The sequence below is a fragment of the Castor canadensis genome, chromosome 10 (assembly GCF_047511655.1).
Source record: "Castor canadensis chromosome 10, mCasCan1.hap1v2, whole genome shotgun sequence".
In the NCBI taxonomy this organism is placed as follows: domain Eukaryota; kingdom Metazoa; phylum Chordata; class Mammalia; order Rodentia; family Castoridae; genus Castor; species Castor canadensis.
Genome location: NC_133395.1, coordinates 143,336,919 through 143,359,324, shown reverse-complemented (window position 1 = coordinate 143,359,324; position 22,406 = coordinate 143,336,919). Strand labels below are relative to the sequence as shown.

Genomic DNA, 22,406 nt, shown 5'->3' with positions numbered 1-22,406 from the left:
CTCTTTCTATAGAAAGTAATACTACTGAACACAGTCGTTATAGGAAGAATTGACCAAAGAGTTTGCATTTTTATTATAAGTATTATAATATCCAAAACTGACATAATTACCTTAGAAATAAATCACCAAACCAAAAAAAATCCTAAATTAAGTCTTAATTGCCATTTCAAGGTATACATTGAAAATTAAATTATACTTCCCCTCCGAAAGGAAAACATCCACTTATGATGTCCCATCTCATTTTCATTTAAAAAATATGTTCTAAGATAGGAGGATCCCTGCCCAGGCTGGACTGGGCAAAAAGCAAGACCCCATCTCCAGAATAACTAAAGCAAAAAGGGATGGAGACATGGCTCTGGTGGTGGAGCACCTGCCTAGCAAGTGCAAAGCCCTGAGTTCAAACCCAGTAGTGCCAAAGAAAAAAAAAAAAGATTCTTTTTGTCATTGATTCCACACTGGCTCTTAGAAAGTGTAGGTTTGACTCCAGCATCCTTGTGATAGTGTGAAAAATCCTGTGATAGTGTGAAATCTGTGGCTCCATTTCAGCTCATGCCCTTGACTTTGGTCCCTGTGGGAAGCCTCATCTCATCTTCCAGTAAGAGAATGGGAGCTTTTCTGTTGTATGCCATTTTTATTACAGGTATTGTAATGTTATAGTTCCAACAGTGAAACATTTTCCTTAGGAAGAACTCATCAACCCCTCCCCCCCAAAAAAAGTCCTAAATTATTGTCTTAATTTCTAATTGCCATTTCCAGGTTTAACTTGAAAATTAAACTGATTGAATAAAGAAGAAGCCAGTCATTTGTTCAGGAGACTGCCTTGTTGCAGGAAGGTGGTGTGTGAACAGAACAGGTGCAGAGCAAGGCAGGTGGTGGGTTGTTCCCCTTGGTGAGCAAGTGTCAGTTTTCAGAAAGGGATGGAGTTTTAACCTGAGAACAGGAGAACTTGCCCTAGCTCCCCCTGCCCAAGACAAACATCTGTTTCACAATAATCCAACACATTTTCATTTTGCAGACATCACAGTAGCCTTCAGGAAGTGCAAAACCCCATGCTGGGGTGGGGTACAAAGACTAAAAGGCTCTGTAGAGACCCCCACAGGAAGAGAACAGCACATATGAAAAGGAACAAAAGGGATAAGATACCAGGATGCCATCCAAACATGGCACCTAAAGGTACAGAAGGTTCTCTGGAGCCCTGGGCCACAGCCAGGTTGTAGGGCAAGCTCACCAAGCTTCAGGTATCAGGAGTGGCTGCATGACAGGGCCTGGTGACAAATCCCCCAATGTAGTAGCTATCAAGACTGTAGACTGGAGCCGGTGCCTGTGGCTCACGCCTACTCAATAGGCAGAGATCAGGAGGATCGCAGTTCAAGGCCAGGCAGGGAAAATAGTTAATGAGACCCTATCTCAAAAAAAAAAAAAATCACAAAAAAGGGCTGGTAGAGTAGCTTAAGGTGTAGGCCCTGCATTTAAGATCCAGTACCACAAAAAAAAAAAAAAAAAAAAAATGTGGACCAGGCCGGTGGAGTAGATTAACAGGTAGAGCACCTGCCTAGCAAGCATGAGGCCCTGAGGTTCAATCCCCAGTACTGCCAAAAAAAAAAAAGTGTGGACAGAATTGAGTGTGGTGACTCACATCTGTAATCCCAGTTACAGGAGACTGAAAGGATGATGGTTGGAGGCCAGCCCAGGCAAAAAGTTAGTGAGACCCTATCTCAACCAATAAGCTGGGTACAGTGGTCCATGTCTGTTATCACAGCTACATGGGAGGCATAGGTAGTAGAATTTCTGAGGCTGACCTGGGGCTAAGACATGAAACCCTACCTGAAGAATAACTAAAGCAAAAAACATCTGTGAGTGTGGCTCAGTGGTAGAGCACCTGCCAAGCAACCCTGAGATCTTGAGTTCAAACCCCAATACTACCCTCTACCCCCCATAAAACAGTGCGACTGGGTGCTGATGGCTCATACCTGTACTCCTAGCTACTACTTGGGGAGCAGAGATCAGGTAAATTGTGGTTCAAGACCAGCCCAGGCCAAAAGTGAGACCCTATCTCAAAATATCCTACACAAAGAGTTGGCAGAGTGGCTCAAGTGGTGGAGCACCTGCCTACTAAGTGTGAGGCCCTGAGTTCAAACCCCAGTACCACCAAAAACAAAAATGTGGACTGTGATGGTGAGCTCTGCAGCAAAGAAGTGCACACCACAGGCTGCTGGGTTCCAGGCTTTGCTTTCCCTTTGCTGCAGGTGAGGTTGCCTGACTTCTATCTGTTACCTCATCTCCAAATGGAATAGTATGACCTCACTAATATGTTATTGTAAATTCATACCCAGAAGTGCTGAAATGATGCCAGGTTAATGTGGCCTGGGGAATTGATCTGAGTGACTGCTTCAGATTGTTATGGGTCAAGAAGAGAGATTGCATCTCAGCACAGAGTAAGCATTCAAATGTTGTTTTAACTTTTTTTTTTTTTTTTGAGACAGGGTCTTGCTATATAGGCCAGGCTGGCCTGAACTCTATCCTCCTACTTCAGCCTTTGGAATGCTAGGATTACAGGCCTGTACCACCATGCCCAAGTAACTTTTTATTGAGATAATACCATTTGGCCAGGTGCCAGTGGCTCATGTCTATAATCCCAGCTATTTGGAAGGCTGAGATCGGGAGGATCGAGGTTGGAGGCCAGCCTGGGCAAATAGTTCTCGAGATCCCATCTTCAAAATAACCAGTGCAAAATGGACTGGAGGTATGACAAGCGGTAGAGAAACTGCTTAGCAAATGCCTGCTTTACAAGTGCAAAGTCATGGATTTAAACCCCAATCCCACCAAAAAAAAAAAAAAAAAGAGTTCAAGGCCAGTCAGGGCTACATACCAAGTTTGAGGCCAACCTTCTCTCTTCCCTACCTAGTCAGACCCTGTCTCAAGAAACTGAGAGAAAAAAAAAAAAATCACCATTTAACCATTTTAGGGCTGGGATGTAGCTCAATGGTAGAGCACTTGCACAAGACCCTGGGTTCCATCCCAAGCACTGGGAAAAAAAAAAAACCACACACACAATTCAGTGGTTTTTAGTACATTTAGAATGTTGTGCAACCATTATCACAATCTAATTCCAGGTCATTTCCATCACCCCAAAAAGAAACCCCACTCTTGCCAACAGTTAATCTTAACCACCCTTCCCAATGTGCTGGTAACCATTAGTGTACTTTCTGTCTGTACATTTGCCTGCTTGGGCATTTCATAGAAATAGAACCAACAGCGTGTAGCCTTTGGGGTCTGGTTTCTTTCACTTAGCATACTGTTTTGAAGGTCCCTCCATGGTAAGCCAGCATGGATACACCATAGTTTATGGGTTGATGGACATTGCAAGGGCTTATGACTTCTCTGGTTCTCGGGTTCTGTAATTCCAAAGCATGGTACCCCGTCGTAAGGGGGCAAAGCATACTACGAAGTACCCTGCCTCTACTTGTCCACTATTCACGTGGCTTCTTAAGACCCTCCGGGGAGACAGGACCTATTCCCTGGATGAGAAAACAGGCCTAAACGTGGAGGTCTGAAGATCCTACGGTTTGCAGAACACTCGGGCGTTTTTCACTTGAGATTGGGGTCCCCAGGCCCAGTCCCAAGATCTGGGAGCAGTGTAAGGCGGAGGTATCTGGGATGCACAGGCGGGGACCGCTCGGGGACGGGAGGATCGCGCACGTGGCGGCGCTCAGCCAATCAGCGCGGGACGCTCGTAGTCATGGCGACAGCTTGCCTCTCCGCTCTGCAAGTTGAGCGCCCTTCGCAAAACTTAGAGCCACTGTGCTCCATGCGGTGGCACCGCGCTCGAGCAGTCACACATAGACACACACACATACTAGCACACATACACACAGCACTGCCAACATGGACGATTCCTACGAAATGCACCAGAATCTGGTACATGATCCGGTAAGTCCCGGGTCATTGCTGTCGGCAGGAAAGCGAGGCAAGGAAATCTCATTGTGCCGTGTCCCCTCGGGGTGAGGGGTTGCCAGGGAGCCAGGCAGGTCATGCACAGCTCTGTGATTTCCATGCCCAGCCAAGCTGCCCGCTTTAGAGGTCTGATTCTTGGGCCTAGGGCCCTCCGGCTCTGCCTGTTTCTCCCTGACACCAATGAGCTCCATATTGAAGAAGAGGCCCAGAAACGTCAATCTTCAAGTTTCTTTTGGCAATCTTCCAGAGCCCAGTGTCCTGATAAAGCGCTGCTGCTTTAAAGGTAAAGGACAGAGATAATCACATAACAGAATAAGAAGGGGTGGATGCCAGTCCAGAGTGACACCGAGGAGTAAGAGAGCCACTCTCAGTGTGTGGGGTGTGGAGGAACAGTTCCCAGCTCCTGGAAAAGATCTTTACACCAGAGCCTAAAGGGTAAAAAGGAGTTCCCCCAAGTCAAAAGGGGGAGGAAAAACATTTCAGGCCAAGGAACACTAGGCACAGAGGTGCTGGTGTATTAACTACCTGCTGGTAGTTGGAGTCTCTGGAAATGAGGTGAGAGAGGTCAGAAGGGACAAGATCTACAGCAAGCTTGTAAACCAGGAGATGGAGACACTGATGGGAGGTACAGCATGGGAGCCATCAGCAAAAGCTGGGACTGCATTGGCCAGTTCAGAGGACGGTGTGGGAGAGCACACCTGAGGCTTTCAAGCTTGAAAGCTTACTCTCCAGTGCCAGACATACTAATGTCCATTGGACAAACAGAGTGGGCTGGAGCCCTGGGCACCTTTCCCAGGCACAGATGCACTGGGGGTAGAGGAAGAAAAGCCAGGCTAGAGGGAACTTCCAAGGCCTTGGGTGCTGACTGGACCCAGAACACAGAAGCAAACAGAGATGCTCAGTTGGGAAGCTAGGGGCCCTGTAGGTGTGGGTGCCTTTCTCAGAGGAAACCAGCACCTGAGTATGGAGGCAAATTCAGTCTTACCTGGGTGACAACTAGCTTCTGAGCTCAAGATCCTTGAGAGTCATCCAAATAAAACATTTTGGGAGCAACTGGACGTGTAAAGCTAATTCCAAGTCATAAATACTGGTGTGGATGTCCTTGGAGGGCCAAGGACACAGGAGAAGAGATGATGTGAAAAGTCAAGAGAGTGCTACTATAAATCTGCAAAGTGCCGAGGGTTAGGGGTGGGAGCCCAGAACGGTGACTGGAGAGAGAAGTAGGAAGAGACTTTCAGAGAAAAGTGAGTCAGAAGACCAGAGAGGGGAAATTGCATCTCCAGACACCCCTGGGCTATCCCAAAAGATGGGTACAAGTGTTTTCTTCTGGAGCATCACCTAGAGGATTGGGACCAAAAGGTAGATGTTCCCAGGAATCAAATCCCAAGTCACTGTATAGAAGTATTTTCTAGCAGAGTTGAGTAGCCACAATGTACCAGAGAGCTCCATGTCCCAGGCAGGAGTAAGCAAAGTCCACTAACATTGGAGAAGAGTCCCTGACCTGGGCAGGGGATAGAGCTCTGAGAAAGCCACCTTGTCACAGTCTCCAGCCACAACTACAAGCAGCAGCCTCTGTTACTACAGGGGCCTGCCTCACTTTCCTCTCCATGGACACAGGATCCCAAAAAGCAACAGAATGATGCCCCATAAGAAGAGTGTGCAGGGGCCAGTGACCTGCAAGAGATGGCCAGGGGTGACACTTGAACTGAACCATAAGGTAGGAAGGACTCAGGCCGGGGAGGGTTTGGAGGATACTATGCCCTTCAGAGGGCACAGCAAATGCAAAAACCAAAAACCAGTAAGGATCCTATGTAGGGAGCTAAGAGGGCCATGAGGAGATAAAGGAAAGGAGGCAAGGCAGGGAGGAGAGGGAGGGGTGCAGGGGCCCGGCAGGGGGAGGGTCTTCATTCCAAGAGCACTCAGAAGCCACTGAAGGATTTCCAATAGGTAATAAGGAGACATGATTTTATTTGCTTGTTTATTTTTCTATTTATTTTTGGTGGTACTGGGGTTTGAACTCAGGGCCTCATGCTTGCCAAGCAGGCACTCTACTATTTTAAGCCACTCCACCAGCCCCCAATTTATATTTCTTAAAAAGACTTCCAGCTGGGCTGTGGTGGCTCACGCCTGTAATCCTAGCTACTCAGAAGGCATCCAGATCAGGAGGATCCAGGTTGAAAACCAGCCCCAGCAAATAATTCATGAAACCCTATCTTGAAAATACCCAACACAAAACAATTCTGGTGGAGAGGCTGAAGTGGTACAGCGCCTGCCCAATAAGTGTGAGGCCCTGAGTTCAAAGCCCAGTACTACCAAAAAAAAAAAAAAAGACTTAAAACATGGATTGGGGGCTTGGAGGGCACAGTAGAAGTGGCTAGAGAGTTAGGAGCATATTTGCATATATGAATACATGCAAACAAGCCCATGGTACCCAGAGTAAAGTTTGAACCCCTCAACCTGGCAACGGGAATAATCACAACCCCATTTCCCGCTAACCTCCTTCTTTCTACACAGTGTGCTTCTAGCTTGCAGAACTAGTTAGTGACCTTAAAATCCCCAAATCTTACCCCAGCCTTCCTTCCCTACCCTGGAAGCCCAGCTTTTCTTAAGGACCCATGCAGTGACCTCTCTTCCCTGATGACCTCTCCTACGCCCTCAATCAGTGCTTCTCCCCCAGCTAAGAGCACACTGCTACCCTCTGACTGCCCACCTCGTTCCAAGCAGCACACTATGGCTGGACACTCAGCCCTGGCGGATCCTCAGAAATCCTGGCAGATGAATGGCTGAATTCTCAGTCATTCCCTGCTGGGTACAGACTTTCTTCTTGTCAAGGAAATGATACGTGGGTTATTTACAAGTGTTCATGCCTGACCTATTGGTACCTGCTTTTATTATTTTTGATTAGGAAAGGAACCCTGGGCATGGTGCCACACGACTATAATCTTAGCACTTAGGAGGCTGAGGCAGGAAGATCAAGTTCAAGGCCAACCTGGGCTACATAGAGAGATCCTGCCCCATGTCCCACACATGGACATTGTAAACAAATGTACTGAGTGCCCACTTTGTGGCAGGCAGGTCACCTGGGAATCAGGAAAACTAACGTGCAGTCCCTGCCTCTGGGAAACTCACAGGCTGTTGGGAAAGGCAAAAACACCTTCACTTCAGAAGAAGATGCAGAGACTGTGATGAGCTAAGCATGGGGGCTGTGGGAACCCAGAGGGGCCGAGACAGGGCTGGGAAGGCCTCAAGAGACAGTGGTGAACTGCATTTCAAAGGATGAATTGGGAATGACCAGCTGAATTTCAGAGGGAGGTCAGTTTGGGTACCAACTCACTGAGGCAGGAGGAACAAGAGAAGGAGCAGAGAAATGAGAGCAGAAGGTGGGGAGGGTCCCCTCAGGCCAAGAAGCTCGGACTTTGTTCTAGAGGCATTTGGGAGCCCTGGATGGATTTTAAGCAGGGGAGTTTGGGCTCTGAGACGAAAAGGGTAGCAGTGATGTTTCAATAATGATTTATATCCCTGAGTTTAGAACACTTCCATTGTTGGCTCTTCGTAACAACATTGGGAAGCAGAGTTTATGCTGTTTTAGAAACGAAAGACTTGAGGCTCAGCGGGACTAGGGATCCGCCTGGGGTAACCTCACGTCATGACTATGAACTTGGCTGTGGGGCCAAGCACATTGGAGTTCATGTCCCAGTTCTGCTAGTGATGAAAGTTGTGGCCTTAGGCCTCTCTGGACATCAGTGTCCCTATGTGTGGAATGGGCATCACCAGAGCACCAGCCTCTCAGCTGTGCACGCTTGTCATTCACTCATTCACCAAGTGTTTACTGAGCTCGCACCGTATGGAGGCACTTAGGGAGGTGCCAGGGCTCTGGCAGGAACAAGAGGGACCAGCCATGGAGCTTAGATCACTGGAAAACACAAACGTCAGCCAAGTCATCACCCCAGGGCTCGCAGATGCGGGTGTTGGCCTGGACAAAGTGGCACTGAGTGACACACGAGACAACAGGGAATAGCGGGAGTTATGGCAAGCCAGTTGGAACCGCATGCACCAGCGACAGTGACTCAAACCCAGACATCTTAAGCAAGCTGCCAAACAAACAGGACCTCAAGCTCCTCAGACACAAGGGCCAGCAGTTTGCAGCCCTGGTTGTGCATGACGGTGGCAGTGACGAGAAGGAAGTGTACGGGCCATGGCATGCAGAGATGTGAGGTGGTAACAGAAGCCCCGGGCTGGAGTGGAACGTTTGGTCTGAGACCCAAAAGAGGAGGAGGAAGGAACACTCCAGGCAGAGGGAGCAGCAGGTGCCAAACTCTTAGGCAGGACAGAGCTGCCATCACTGAGAGGGCAGAAGGAGACACCTGGGACACAGTAAAGAGAGAGGCGAGTGCTAAGGCACAGGACAGGAGCTCTGTTTTAAGGGATATGGAAAGCCAGGGAAGGGTTTCAAATGGATAAAAGATGACTGTGTATGTGTACATGTACACACACACACACGTATACAGCAGACAATTAATATGTACAAAGCAACTCTAATAAACTGATTGTAAACATCCCTACCGCCCAAGAAATAGGCACATTCATTATCACCCACTTTACTGATGAAGAAATTGAGACACAGAGAGGTTAAGTGACTTGCCCAAGGTCACACAGCCAGCCAGCAGGTAGCAGGGCCAGGTCTCAGAGGGGAGTACCCAGCTTCTGAGCCTCTGCACCTACAGGTGCAGTGCTATGTGGATGATCAGACAGGGTGAGGCTGGCCTTCCTCAGAGTGCCAGTAGGCGCACTGGGAGCCGGAGGTGAAGAGGAACCCACGTGAGAAAGTGCTTAAAGCCTTTGCCTTAGTTAGTGCCTGCCATCGGGAGTACCGGCCACATACGATGACATTATGCTCCTTGTTAGAGGGGGACAATGAGGAAGTGAGGCTGGGGACCCAGGGGCCGTGATGCCTAGCCTCGTACGAAAGCATCTTTCCTTTCTGGCCCCTTTCTTTCAAAAGAATTCACCTTCTCACCCTCTTCTCCCAAGGGATCTGCCAGTCTAAGTCTTCAGTGGACCATGAGGACAGCATCAAGAGCAAGAGCCCCCGCCGCCTTCCATCCCGAGCGGGTCATCGCCCATTGCTTCAAGCAGTTCAGGCAGAAGGACTTCCACCTGCCCCCGAGCCGCCGGCGGATCATCGTGGTGCCGGGCAAGCAGGACCAGGTGCCCGCTAGCCCCACTCCCCAGCCCCCTGCTCCCCCGAGGCCTCTCCCCAGCTTCAAAACCTTGGAAGTGAAAGACATTCAAGAGTGGCGGGTGGACAGGACCATCTGGCTGAACCAGAGGATGAAGCTGCGGAGGGAGCTGGAGTCGTGCGGCAACGTGAAGAGGTGGCTGGCTAACAAACAGAGCATCACGCCTTCGGAGGCCAAGGTCTTACGCTGGATCCAGGAGGAGCAGGACGCCCAGTGGATGGACCACTTGACTATGATGAGGGCCACCAAGGTGAGCAACTGCGCTGGCCCGACAAAGGGCTGTGTCGTCATTTTGTACCCTTGGGTGAGGCAGGGTGGGGAGGGTTTCCCCCTTTCACAGAGGAGCAAACACAAGTCCTGAAAGGGAGGTGTGAAGCTGTCGGTTGCCACAGACAAATACCCCAAGGTGACCTTATCGCACACAGTTGTTTCTGAGACCCAGGAATCTGGGAGCCGCTCTTCTAGGTGGCTTCAGTCCATAGTTGTCTGAAGGCTTGAGTGGGGCAGGAGATGCTGCTCCCAAGATGGCCCTGCATATGACTGTCGGCCAGAGCCTCAGTGCCTCTCACATGGACCAGTCAGAGGCTGCGTGAGTCCTCGAAGCATGGTGGGTCGTCCCCAGAGTGACCCATCCAGAAAAGAGAGCGAGGAGGGGGCTGCAGGGCCTTTGTGACCTCGTCTCTGAAGGTCTCAGTTTCAGATGCTTTTCACATCCCTTCCACCATCGGTTTCTGGTCAGAAGTGAGCCACTGGGTTCTGCCACAGGCATGGGGAAAGGAAGAAGGCTCTGTCTTAGAAGGGAGAAGGTTGAGGACTTGGCAGGTGTACCTTAAAAACACCCCAGCCGGAACCATTCTTGGCAGCACTCTTATGGGCCTTCTATTTGTGCACACTTGTCTGCTGGGGGTTATGTGTACTGAGCATGCTCATGGGCTCAGGGAGGGTCACGATTGCAACAGTGGGAGAAGAAGGAGGCACCTCCACCCCATGATAGATGTGCAAATAGAAGCTAAGAGGCCAGACAAACATGACAGCCAGCACCACCTCCCTCTCCCTCTTACTCCTCTCCCATTTGCAGTGCAGACACTTGAAACTTCTCCCAGCTCAGATACATTGGGATAAGAGATCAAATGACTCTGCTGTGCTACCTCCCAGTTACATGGTCCTGGGCATCAGCCTCCTCACCTATAAAATGAGGATTAGCCGAGTGTGGCGTTTCACGCCTGTAATCCCAGCTACTCAGAAGGCTGAAGCTGGAGGATTGTGAGTTCCAGGCCCAGCCTGGGCAATGCAGCAAGACCCTCTTTCAAAAATAAAAGGAAAACTAAGATGGGAACAATTGTGATACCGCTCTCCTGGAGTCAGGGTGATCAAAATCAGTCTCTGTAATGTGTCTTGGACGGGTGCTAGGCATACAGTGAGCACTCAGTACGTGTACTATTATTATAACTTCACTAGTGTAACTGGGGTTGGTTCATCCAAAACTTCAGGATCAGTCTTTGTTGTGGTCAAAGCCCAAGCCCAAATTTTGTGTCTATGAATAAGCAGTGGACTTGAGTTACAGACTAAGCCCTTACTGCTTACCTGCTGTGTGACCTTGGGCAAGTCACTTCACCCATCTGAACCAGATTCCTCATTTGTAAATACCTATTTCCCAGCATCCTTCATTCCTGCAGCACACAATTACTGCCTCCCTGCCCAGGGCCAGGCCTTCCTTCAGTACAAGAACAGGAGACAGGGTATGCAGCTGAGTGGAACGTTTTAAAGTAATCACACATTCGTAGGAGAGACAGACACGATCAGATTAATGATGCTAAGGTTTGCTACAGGCCATTAACAGAGGCAGCTCCCAAACACATGGGAGCCAGGGGAGCAGTGTCCTGTGTGAGCTGTCAAGTCTACACCAAGATCAGGGAGTGTTCCTAGCACAGAATTGGATGCAGAGCGGGTCTGGGTGGGCAGGAAGAGGAACAGCACCAGACAGGAGGACAAGGATGGGCAGAGGCCATGAGCCACCACAGCTGGGTGTGTGTTTGAGGTACTGAGAGCCGGGTCTGGCTTGGAAGGGTGGGGACAAGAATGAACTTTTAGCTCTTACTGTCCAAGCCTTGCATTTTCGATGAGAAAAGTGAGGCTGGGAGAAGCACCTCATGTTCTGTGCAAAGCCCAGTTGCCTTGGTCCAGTGCCCTTGGCCCTCTGCCTTCTCCACTCAGAGTTGCCTGGCTGTTCTCTGTCCTGTCTCCCTCTAACCCTGGGGGCTGCACCCCACTGGCCATGTCCTTGACCTCTCCCCTCTGTCCCTCTTTTGCCTCTTCCAGAAAAGAGCCCCCAAAATCTCCCGCCACGTGGTGCCCCAGCTCCAGCTGCCCAAGCCCTCTGCCCTGTCGGCCTTGTACTCCTTCCTACGCAGCCACAAGGTCAAGGTCCTGGAGGTATTCGGCAAGATGGACCGGGGCGAGAGCCAGAGAATAACCCGGGAGGAGTTCATCATGGCTCTGAAGGCAGTAAGTGTCCTCCTGTGGCTGCCCCCACCCCTACAGGATAGGAGGTGCCCGCACCCCTCCACCTCCCAGCTTCTGATCAGCTGAAGGAAACAGACCTATCATCAAGCCCTATACCTATAGAGCCAGACAGGAAAAGGTGGTGTGACCTGTGGCCACACCAGACCCTTCACCACCCGAGCACCAGTCTGACCTTAAAACTTACCTGTAGGGCTGGGTGCAGTGGCTCACATCTGCAATCCTAGCTACCTGGGAGGTGGAGATCAGGATTGCAGTTGGAGATCAGCCCAAACAGTTAATGAGATCCCATCTCAAACAATAAAAAGTGGCCATGGCGGTGCACACCTGTCATCCCGACTATATGGGAAATATAAATAGGAGGGTTGTCCAGGCTGACCCAGGCACAAATGGGAGACCAATGCAAAAAATAACTAAAGCAAAAAGGGCTGGGGCACGGTTCCAGTGCCTGCCTGGCAAGCACATGGCCCTGAGTTCAAACCCCAGTCCCACCAAAAACAAACAAAATAAACCAACACCCATAGGGCTGGGGGAACAGATTGTGTTTAGCGTGACCAAGGCCCGGTTCTGTCCATCCTTAGCACTTGGGAAGTGAGGGAGATCCCACATGAGTTGAAAGTTTTCAGAGCCAACTCCAAAGCCAGGCAGCTGGCAGGAGAATCACTTGTGCTCATCAGACTTGAGAACTGAGCCCACAGAGATGGCCCTTCTAGAGCTTCTCCAGCTGTCACTGGCACCTGAGTCACACACAGGTCTGACTCAAGTACTCCATGCCAGGCCCAAGACGCCACAGTTCCAGGAAGCACAGTGAGCCTGGGTGCCGGTCCCCAGGCCAATAGTGTCAATTGACTATAAGTAAATAAATTAAAAATCCAATTCCTCAACCGTATCAGCCACAACTCTGGTGCTCAGTAATCACTTGTGGGGCTGGGGGTATGGCTCGGTGGTAGGGCGTATCCACTATGCACAAGGACCACGAAGCCACGCGTGCAAGCAGTCCCTTCATTAGACAGCACAAATGTAGGATTCCCATCGTTGCAGAAGGGCTTTGGTCCAGCAGCGGGGCTGAAGCTATGCCTCATGCCAAAGCCAGCCTGCCTCCTGGATCATAAATAAAGCCTCATCAAACACGGCCACATTTGTTCATCTACATATCGTCACTGGTTGCTCTCAGGCGACAGTGGCAAAGCCATGGGGCTCACACATCTATTTATTATCCAGCCTCTTAGAGAAAAAGCTTGCCGGTCTAGATGAATTAAACCTTTCTATATCTGAATACAAGAGAACTTATAACCAAAACTCAGGAAGTTCACTCATCTTTTGCAATTTTAGATCACCAGTTTCCTTTTTCTTTCTTTTTCTTTTTCCTGTGGCACTAGGCCTTGAACTCAGGGCGGCACACTTGCTACACAGGTGCTCTACCACTCGAGCCACACCCCCAGCCCCAGATCATCAGTTTTCACATGCTTTGTGACATGTAATTATCTGGACAACTTTCATTCCAAAGCAACAAGAAAATAAAGGGTCTTGGGCTGGAAGAATAGCTCAAGGGGGAAAGCACCTGCCTAGTGGGGTCCTGGACTCAACCCCAAGAACTGCAAAAAATAGGTAAAAATAAAATGAAATGAAGGGTCCTTACCCACCACCACCAACAAAGATAAAACATTAAAATCCTTTAGCTCCAGGAGAATTCTGGTGCTATTTAAGGAGGGTTCAATGAATTATTGTCTGTAGAAATTGAGGAGAAATTATAGTTCCTTCTTCTTGCCGAGCACTTAGAGCTGCCTGTAATCCTAGCTACTCAGGAGGCAGAGATCAGGAGGGTCACGGTTCAAAGCCAGCCTGGGCAAATATTTCGAGAGACCCTATCTCAAAAAAACCCTTCACAAAAAAGGGCTGGCAGAATGGCCCAAGTGGTGGAGAGTACCTGCCTAGCAAGTGTGAAGTTCTGAGTTCAAAAGTCTGTTCCTACTTTACTTCAGTTAAGGGAGGTTTAGCAGCTAAACCTGGACAAAGGTGATAGCCATGTGACACCGCTCTTCCTACCCAGCGTGCTAAACGCCATCAGTGAGCTTGGTGCGAAGTGGGGTGGGAGCCCAGGACCTGACTGTAAAGATGGCGGAATATGTGGCCCAGGCTTTGAAGACCAGATAGGAGTTTTTCAGGCAGAGAAACAGGTACCACCTGGGCAAAGGCAGAGGGTAAGAAAAGGCCAGGACTTGGCAAGAGCTCTGAGCAGCAGTGGCAGGGACCCTGAGTGTGAGTTGAGGGTAGGAGTGGCTGTGGGTGGAACTAGGAGGGGAGCATTAGAGGGCGGGGCCGGGTGGGCAAGGCCTGGATGTTCGGATGGGCTTCTCTCCCTCCTCAGATCGGAGTCCCCCTGAAGAGCCAGGAAATGGAGGACATCGTGATCTTCCTCAGCTCTCTCGGGAAATACAATGCCATCACCACAGATGTCCTTGTCAACGCTTACAAGCACTGGTCCCTGACCCAGCAGAGGAGTTCCATACCCATGGCCAGAAAGGGTGCGTATCCTCCCCGGCCCACCCCAGGGCCTGGCTTAGTGCCCACAGCCTGGCCCTCCTGGCACTTGCTTCCTGAGTGTGGCCTCCTACTTTGGCTGGCTATAGATAGCCAAGCTCTGGAATTTCCAGGTCCAGGGACCAACTCAGGACCCTTGTGTCCATTCAAAGATGAACAAGACTCAGCCCTGTCCTTAGAGGGACAGTTTAGCCCACCAGAGCCCACCAGAGGCTAACAACTGGCCCCGTGGCCAGCCCTCTGAGAGGCCTTTGTCTGTATTGGTCCAAGGCCTCCTTGCCATGAACCCATATCTTATAGCTATATGGTTCTAGCGCTCAGAAGGCTGAGGCAGGTGGATTGGGAGTTTGAGGCCAGCCTGGGATATGTAGCCAGACCCAGTCTCAAAACAAAAACAAACAACAACAAAAGTTAACTAAAATTTCTTGCTCAGAAACAGAATCAGCACGTTTAGAGTTTATTTGTTTTGGCCTCTACATCAGTATTATAGCAGTACTGCTGTGAAGAAGGTTTATATTTTGTAAAGTTCCTATTTGTCACTTGGTGGAAACAGAGTGACCGAGGGCAAGAATGGCAGCAAGGAGTCAGGGGTGGGTGAACAGATGAAGGGGTGTCTGTGGGGATGAGAGGGGACACGCTGAAGGTACAGACTTGTGGGAAGGGAGCAGAGGGCCAGCCTAGTGCCTCCCCTTTGACACTGGACATTGCTTGGCGGGCCCCATGGCTGGGCTCCCTCTCAGCCCCCAGTCCATCTCCTCCCTCTGACTCTAGATCACATCCCGGCCAAGCACAAACCTTCCCTAAAGACTTCACCCAAGAAGCCAACGGTGGATCCAACCCCAGAGCCTCCCAAGATGGACCTGTTGACAGTGCCCGAGGTCAACACACAGTTGGAGTTTCGGCCCCTGACCCTGGAGGAGATGGAGGACGTGGGCAAGCGGTACCGCGAGCGGAAGCGGCGGCACAAGGTACCCGCCCACTCTCAGAGGGCACAGGGCTTGGGGCCTAGGCAGGCCGGGGTTCAAGGCCCTGCACTGGCACAGCATGCCTGCCAGCTGGGGGACGCTTGGAGGGTCTTCACCTCCCTGAGCCCTATCCCTCATCTGTATAATCTCTATAATAAGAACTACACCAGTGCCACGAGGTGTCTGCAAAGATGAAAAGATCCCATCTGGAAAGCATGGAGCTCCCCTCGGCTGTTCTTTGTAACTTTGCATTCTGAGAGCAGGCTGCAGCCTCATCACTGCTGGAATCCAAGGGCCTGGCTCCAGGATCCATAAAGAAAGGATCTAGAGAGAAGGAAGGACCGATCGTGTGAATTAGTTCATCCAGTAAATATTTATAGAGCCAGGTGTGGTGGTGCATGCTGTAATCCCAGCACTCGGGAGGCTGAGGCAGGAGGATCATGAGTTCAAGGCTTGCCTGGGCTATGTTGTGCAACCCTGTCTAAAAAAAAAAAGGGCGGGGGGGAGAAGAGAGAGAGAGAGAGAGAGAGACAGAGGTAGCCAATGAGACAGGCTATACACCCACACCCCCAGACCCTTCGACATTAGCATGTGGTCTCCTCCTCTAGGTCACAGATGGCTATGTCTGACTTAGCGCCCCCTGCAGTTCTCCCTCAGGATGCCCCTGGCACTCCTGTCCTGACCCTTCCTGCTGCTGTCACACAGTCATTTGCACACAGAGCCATGCGTGCTGCTCACCTAGGTGCTCTTCAGGGGTAACCCTGACCCCCAGTGATTTCTCCCCTGAGCCACAGCCCGCTGTGTGTGCTCTTCCGTCGCCCCTCAGGGGCCTCCCCAGGGAGGTGGAGGAGGCTGGAGGAAGGTGGCCAGCAAAGCAACAGGAACCGCTTGTTCTTCCCGCAGCTGTCCATCCCCTCCATCCAGTACACGGAGAGCTGTCGCCTGGTGCGCTGCGGGGACAAGCACTTTGATGAGCACTGCCTCCCATCCACCGTGGAGGGGGAGATGAAGGAGATCATTGGCAAGGCTCGCACCGACACCTTCCTGGTCTACCTGCAGTGCTGGAAGCTCTGTGAGGCCTACGGCCTCCCGCTGACGGAGGACATCCTCGTGAAAGGTAAAGGCTTGGTGCCAAGAGGGCCCAGCTAAGGTGAGGTGGCTGTCACCTGTGGTGGGGACGCTGGGAAGAAGGAAGGGAGGAGCAGGCCAGCCTGTTTTGCTGCCACTAGGATTCCTGGAGCGCAGGCTGAGAAGGTGGGGGTCTGGGTCATGGAGCCCCGAGCTTGGTGAAAGGTCGAGGGACAGGAGTCCTGAGGTCAAGTGTGAGGGACAGTCCCAACTCCGAAGATGGACTTTTGCTAGACATGATAGCTGCTCCTGAAAGCCCCTCCCCAACCACGTGGGGAGGCAGAGAGAGCACTCAGGCGGGCGTCAGCTCACATGTGAGCCTCAGGTTTAACTAGATGAAGAGCGGGGCAGGGGAGGGCAGCCCGGGCACAGGTGCTCAGAGGTGGCAGGTGGTCTGGCAGCTCATTGTCAGCACTGGTTGGATGAAGCCTGGTTGGCCATCATCTCAGTCCTTGTTTTCTCCTGGAGACATTGTCACTCTCGTTACGTGAGGGGAGCAATTTGGTTCCATGATCTCCTGATCTCTGCCTCCTGAGTAGCTAGGATTACAGGCGTCAGCCAGCGGCGCTGGCCCTAGGAAAGTCTTGATTGAATTCTCCACTGCACCAGGCCTGGGGCCTTTGCTGACCTGTTATAAACAGGACCCTTCCCTATCATCGAGTGAGCTATATGCCACATCACCACTGGGGGGAGCTGCAAAAGAGTTCCAGGGAACCCCTCTGCACTACTTTTGCAACTTCTGGTGAATCCTCAACCATTTAAAAATAAAATGTTAGGCGGACGCTGGTGGCTCACACCTGTACTCCTACCTACTCAAGAGGCAGAGATCAGGAGAGTCATGGTTCAAAATCAGTCTGAGAAAATTTGCCAGATCCTGTCTCAAAAAAAACCATCACAAAAAAGGGCTGGTGGAGTGGCTCAAGTTGTAAATGCCTGCCTAGCAAGTGTGGGCCCTGAGTTCAAATCTCAGTGCCACCAAAAAAGAAAATAATCTATAGGACAAGGTGTTCTATGAAGCATAGAGTACCTCCAGTCAACAGTGTTGTATTGTATAACTCAAAAGAAGATTTTGAATATTCTCACCACAAAGAAACGATAAATATGTGAGGTGACAGATGTAATTACCCCAATGGGATCATGTCCCAGTGTCCCATAAATTCATACAATTAGTGCCAACTAAATGCAAATTAAGAAAAAATTGATACCCCCATAAGAAAAGAAAAAGTCTTTTTTTCGTTTTCCTTTGGCAGTACTGGAGATTGAACTCATGCTTTCTAGGCAGGCGCTCTACCACTTGAGCCACCCTGCCAGCCCTTTTTTGAGTTGGGTATTTTTGAGATAGAGTCTTGAAAACTGTTTCGATCTAGCTGATCTCTGCCTCAGGAGTAGCAAGGATTACAGGCATGAGCCACTGGTGCCCAGCAAGAAAAAGTCTTTCAAAACAGAAATTTGAGCTTACTTTTTAAAAAAATAGCCACCATCTACCCCAAAGGCTCAGGGAGGGTGCTAGGTAATGAATCCTTCCTGTTTTTCTTGCTGCTCCCAGCGCTGCTGTACCCAGGGGACAAGATCATTTTCCAGGATGACAAAGTGCGCCCCATCAAGCAGCCTGGGGGTTACTACTCTGACTGGAAGCTCTTCCCCCAAAATCTCTCCTTGCTCAGGACCCAGGGCCTCACCAAGAAGGCTGACAAGCTGAGTTTCAAAGCGACTTGCTTCCTGCCCCTGCCCCTGCCACCTGTCCCATTGATGTCTCTTCAGCTGCAAGGCTGGGATGCTAGCAAGCATGGACTTTCATGTACCAGTGTGCTATGTCCCAATCTGGTTATTCCCCAGAGTCACCCTTGGCTCATGCTTAGGGTCAGGGCCCCCTTCCTGAACTCCCACTTGGCTCCCCTCACGGTCATGGGCTCCTGGGGAATAATCCAAAGGCCACCCTTCTTGTCCTGAGTCAATGCCAGGGCTCCGCAGCCCCTTCTCGCCCTCTGCCCTGCTCCTGGCTCCTGGCATGTTCATTCTATAGTAAGAGGAAGGTTCTAGGAGGAGAAAAGAACACTGCCATGAGACCTGGTCCTGACCCTTAGGCCAATCTGAATCCTAATAAAGTGACCTCCTTTTGTCATCCAAAGCCTGGACTGCACAGATTTGGACCAAGCAGCAGGTGATAGCCCATGGGCAGCATGAGTGGTGACTGCAGAACAGGGCAGCATCCCCACAGAGGACAGAAGAGGGCCCAGGCCCGCCCAACACTTGAGACTATTCCCAGATGCCTCCTGGGTGGTGTGGCCAGAGCCTGGGGTAGGATGCTGTGTGGGAGCCACGTGGAAACCAGAGGGACCCTAGGTTAAAGGCACAAGTTACCCTACCCTGTGCGGCTTGGTGTCTTGTGCGGAAGGTGGACACAAGGCTCCTACCACAGAGAGAGGATTAGAGGAGAGCGATGTGCCATCCTCTTGGCAGGCAGCACTCCGTTAGGGATTGTGGCTGTTGGCCTGGTCCGCCCTGGTCCAGGGTCCTCACATGCAGGGCAGACCCAGGCCTGCAGCTAGTACAGGCTGTAAAACCTGAACATGAGGCAGGCAGGTAGTGGCCAACAGGGCACCGTGGATCCCTTGGTGACCACTTTCCATCCCAGAGAGGCTGGCACCAATTCTGCGTTGTGAACCCAGGAAGTGGGAGGGGCCTAGGAAAGAGACTGTGGCCTAAGCTTTGTTGGCCACAGACATAAGGGAGCAGAAAGGCCTCCTAGCTCCAGGAAGGACAGTGACTCTCTCTCTACTCGTAACAGATCCTGAGGCCTGGGCACCGGGGATGGGGGCTCAGTGGTGGAGCACACGCTTAGCTTGCACAAAACTCTAGGTTCCATCTCCCGCACCAAATGTAAAACAAGTCCCCCACAGGAGATTCTGAGGCCAGATTCAGGTTTGGAGGGAAAGAGCACAGTCATCCACAAGTGACATCTGCCCAGCCCTAGGTGTGGAGTTTGTGCTGAAAGCAGGGGTAGAGGGAGTCAGGCTCAGCAGCTGCTACTGACTGTTCTGGAGCCCTCCATGCTGGAAAATGGGAAAAAAAGCTCAGAAAGAGGAGGTGGCTTAGCCATCAACCAGCCGGCCAGGGTGTGAGGCCAGGTCTGGCTGAGCTAAATCCACCACGAGGTGTCCTCTGGGCATGAGGCAGAGTTAGAGCCACATCCCAAGAAGAAGGGATTCTCCTTTTAGAGCTCAGAAACACATCCCCTCCATGGCTCCCAACCCTCTTTCCAAAGCCCCAATAGCCTGGATTTTCCCTCTCCTAACAAAATGCTTCTCTCTTTCCTCCATCAGGAAAACATCAAAGAAAGTCAAGAAGATGCACTTTAAGGACTTTGAGGAATTTGCTTGGTCTGTAGCATCATTTCTGTCTGTTAGGAGGGTGGGCTAGGAGGAGCCTGGAGCCCTGCAGGTCATCTGGGCTTCTCACACTGCTGGGAAAGGCATGGAAAGAGCACCGGGAGGGTGCCAGGTGGTGCTGCTCTGCGTGCCTCCCGTGGGTTAGCTCACTTGAAGCTCTCAGCAGAGCTGGAACTCCCAGCATCCATTTCCAGGAGAGAAAACTGACATTCAGTTACATCTGCTAAGTGGCAGAGTAGGGGCTGGAACCCAGCCAGGCTGGCTCCAGAAGCTGTAGTCCAAGCACCCGATTAACATGGCCGGGATGTAGCTCAGCTGTCAGGCGCTTGCCTGCTACAAAATAAAATAAAATACCCTTCAAGAAGGGATGGCAGGGGCTTAGAATTTGGATTTTAGAGAAGTTCACTGTGCTGCTCTGAGTCACTTGCTCATTGTGTGACCTCTGTGTCTTCTTTTCCAGGACACTGAAGGCAAAGAGTGTCAGTGGCTCCCACCTCACTCACCCCAATTCCTTCTGGCCCGGTCACCTTCTGGATAAGCTGCGGCTCTACCTGCCCACTGTGGCCACAGACCAGAGCCTGGCACTGTTCAGCCGCATCCAGTACAAGCGCCACGCCTACCCAGCCATCTACCACCCTGACCGCTGGTGGCCGATGAGTGGGAAGTACATGACCCAAGCCCATTATGATGCTAACAAGGTGTACTCCATCGACTAGAGGGGCCCAGGTGTGGCCTCACGCAGCCACCAGGGGCCAGGGACAGGGTGGCCAGGGCCCAGGGCCATAGACATAAGCGTGTCAGTGTCAGGCGGAAGTTGTTTTATGGCTGCCCTGGGGCCAGTTCCCCTGGATCCAAAGTGTCCAGTGTCTCGGAGAGTAGATGTGTCCAGGGAAGGACATGCAGCTTTGTTCTTATATTGTTTCCCTCTCCTGACCTAGGCCCTCTCAAAATAAACCAGCTTGGAGCTTTTCTCATGGGACCTGTGACCCAGCTGATGTGATTTCTTGTTCAGGGGCTATGGCCAGAGGGGTGTCTGGCAGTCCTTAGCCTTAGGGGGATGCAGCAGGTACGTGTCCGGGACAGTGACAGCGACGTCTGCGTGGTGTCTTGTCCTGGGACCGAGGTGCTACAGGGAAGCAGCAGGATGCCCTCCTCTGTCAAATGTCCCTCACTCCCCCATGCCCCACTGGATCACTGCTCCCAACTCTCTTGGGTATCTGGAAACTGGAGACATGCTCTCTGGCTCGTGAGCCCTCCCCACGACTAAACCCATTTGACCCTGTCAAAACTGTCCCCATCACGATGTGCACCTTGTGAGCTGCCATTAGCAATGTGCTTCCACGCCCCATGTCCCACTGGACTTATGCTCATGATGTGTGGGAAGCCACAGACACAAGCGAGTTCTAGTCCCAGCCCTACTGCTTGCCAGCTGTGACACCTAGGACAAGACATCTATTCCCTTCTCTGGGACTCCTCAACTCCCCTTCCTTTCAAAGCCCAAATCTCCAGATGACGTCATCAGCACACACTGTTGTCTTCCCTCCTCACTTCCCATTCAGGCATCAACACAAGCCAGCTCAGCACCTGCCCTGTCTCTCCTGGAACTGCTGTCAAGGTCACCAGTGGCATTTGTATTGTGTTTTGAGTTGTAGAATGAAGATTTTTTTGGTTTTGTTTTGTTTCCTTCTGGAATTTGATTGTCACAATGATCTTAAAAACAAAAGCTAACCAAACAAATTAAGAACAATTTTTAGGGGGAGGAGGGGATAAAGGAGAACGATGGAGGGGGCGAATTCAACTATGATACATTGTAAGAACTTTTGTAAATGTCACAATGTACCCCAGTACAACAATATAATTAAAAAACGTGTAAAAGAAAAAAATGCCTAAAAAGTAAAACATAAAATAAATGTTGCCAAATTTAAAAAAGGAACAATTTTTAAACTAGGCCATTTAGCTTAGGATAGAGAAGGTGAGGCATGGGAAACAGGAGCCAGGAATTCAGAGGTAAACACTGTATTGATGAATAGCTTGATTAAAAGCACACTGACACTATTTTCTCTAAGCTTCACACTCCCTCACTGAGCTGCAGCACAGAATGAAAAAGCAGGGCTGGTGGTGTGACTCGTGTGACTAAAGTAGTCAAGCAGGAAGCCAAGTTCAAACCCCAGTGCCACCAAAACATCAAAAGCAGTTCTCTCCCCCTGACTTTGCCTGCTTGGTCAAATGACCACTATTCTCTGGGAACCAATTCAGAACATCTTAAAGACACTTACCCCGGGCACAAAACATTTGGCAAATGAATCCTTTGATTACAGAAGCTTTTGCAAAGGAAAAATACTTACCTTAAGGAAGGACATCTGTCTTAATAAGAGCATTTGATGAAACCCATCCTATATTTAAAGGGATACTCAGAACAGACATCTATGACACAATGGCCCAAATTTAGTAAACCAACTAGATTTGATATGTCTGGGCCCAACTCATAATGTCAAAGCAGTATAACAGCAAAAATGGCTAAAACATGCCAGGTGTCCAGAACAAAGGGGAACATTCATCCTAAGTCGACTTTAAATTGTGGAATTTTTTTTCTTTTGATGGGACTGGGATTTGAACTCAGGGCTTCAAAGCAGATTCTCTGCAATTTGAGCCACACCGCCAGTCCCTAT

At 50.6% G+C, this 22,406-nt stretch overlaps 1 protein-coding gene across 1 annotated transcript; it reads left to right on the top strand.

Annotated features, from left to right (window-relative positions):
• The first annotated feature begins 43 nt into the window (after positions 1-43).
• Positions 44-20,708, top strand: Efcab12 (EF-hand calcium binding domain 12). Its single transcript, XM_074044455.1, has 9 exons — positions 44-3,930; positions 8,986-9,444; positions 11,514-11,699; positions 14,083-14,239; positions 15,027-15,223; positions 16,124-16,337; positions 17,895-18,042; positions 19,672-19,728; positions 20,198-20,708. Exons 1-9 carry the CDS (start codon positions 3,886-3,888, stop codon positions 20,451-20,453), a joined length of 1,719 nt encoding a protein of 572 aa, XP_073900556.1. The 5' UTR covers positions 44-3,885; the 3' UTR covers positions 20,454-20,708.
• Positions 20,709-22,406: the final 1,698 nt, after the last annotated feature.

Bases quoted from the DNA above. Each gene is read 5' to 3' on its own strand.
- Efcab12 (XM_074044455.1), top strand. From the start codon at position 3,886: ATGGACGATTCCTACGAAATGCACCAGAATCTGGTACATGATCCG. The intron at 11,700-14,082 runs GTAAGTGTCCTC...CTCCCTCCTCAG, and splicing joins TCATCATGGCTCTGAAGGCA to ATCGGAGTCCCCCTGAAGAG. The intron at 16,338-17,894 runs GTAAAGGCTTGG...TGCTGCTCCCAG, and splicing joins GGAGGACATCCTCGTGAAAG to CGCTGCTGTACCCAGGGGAC.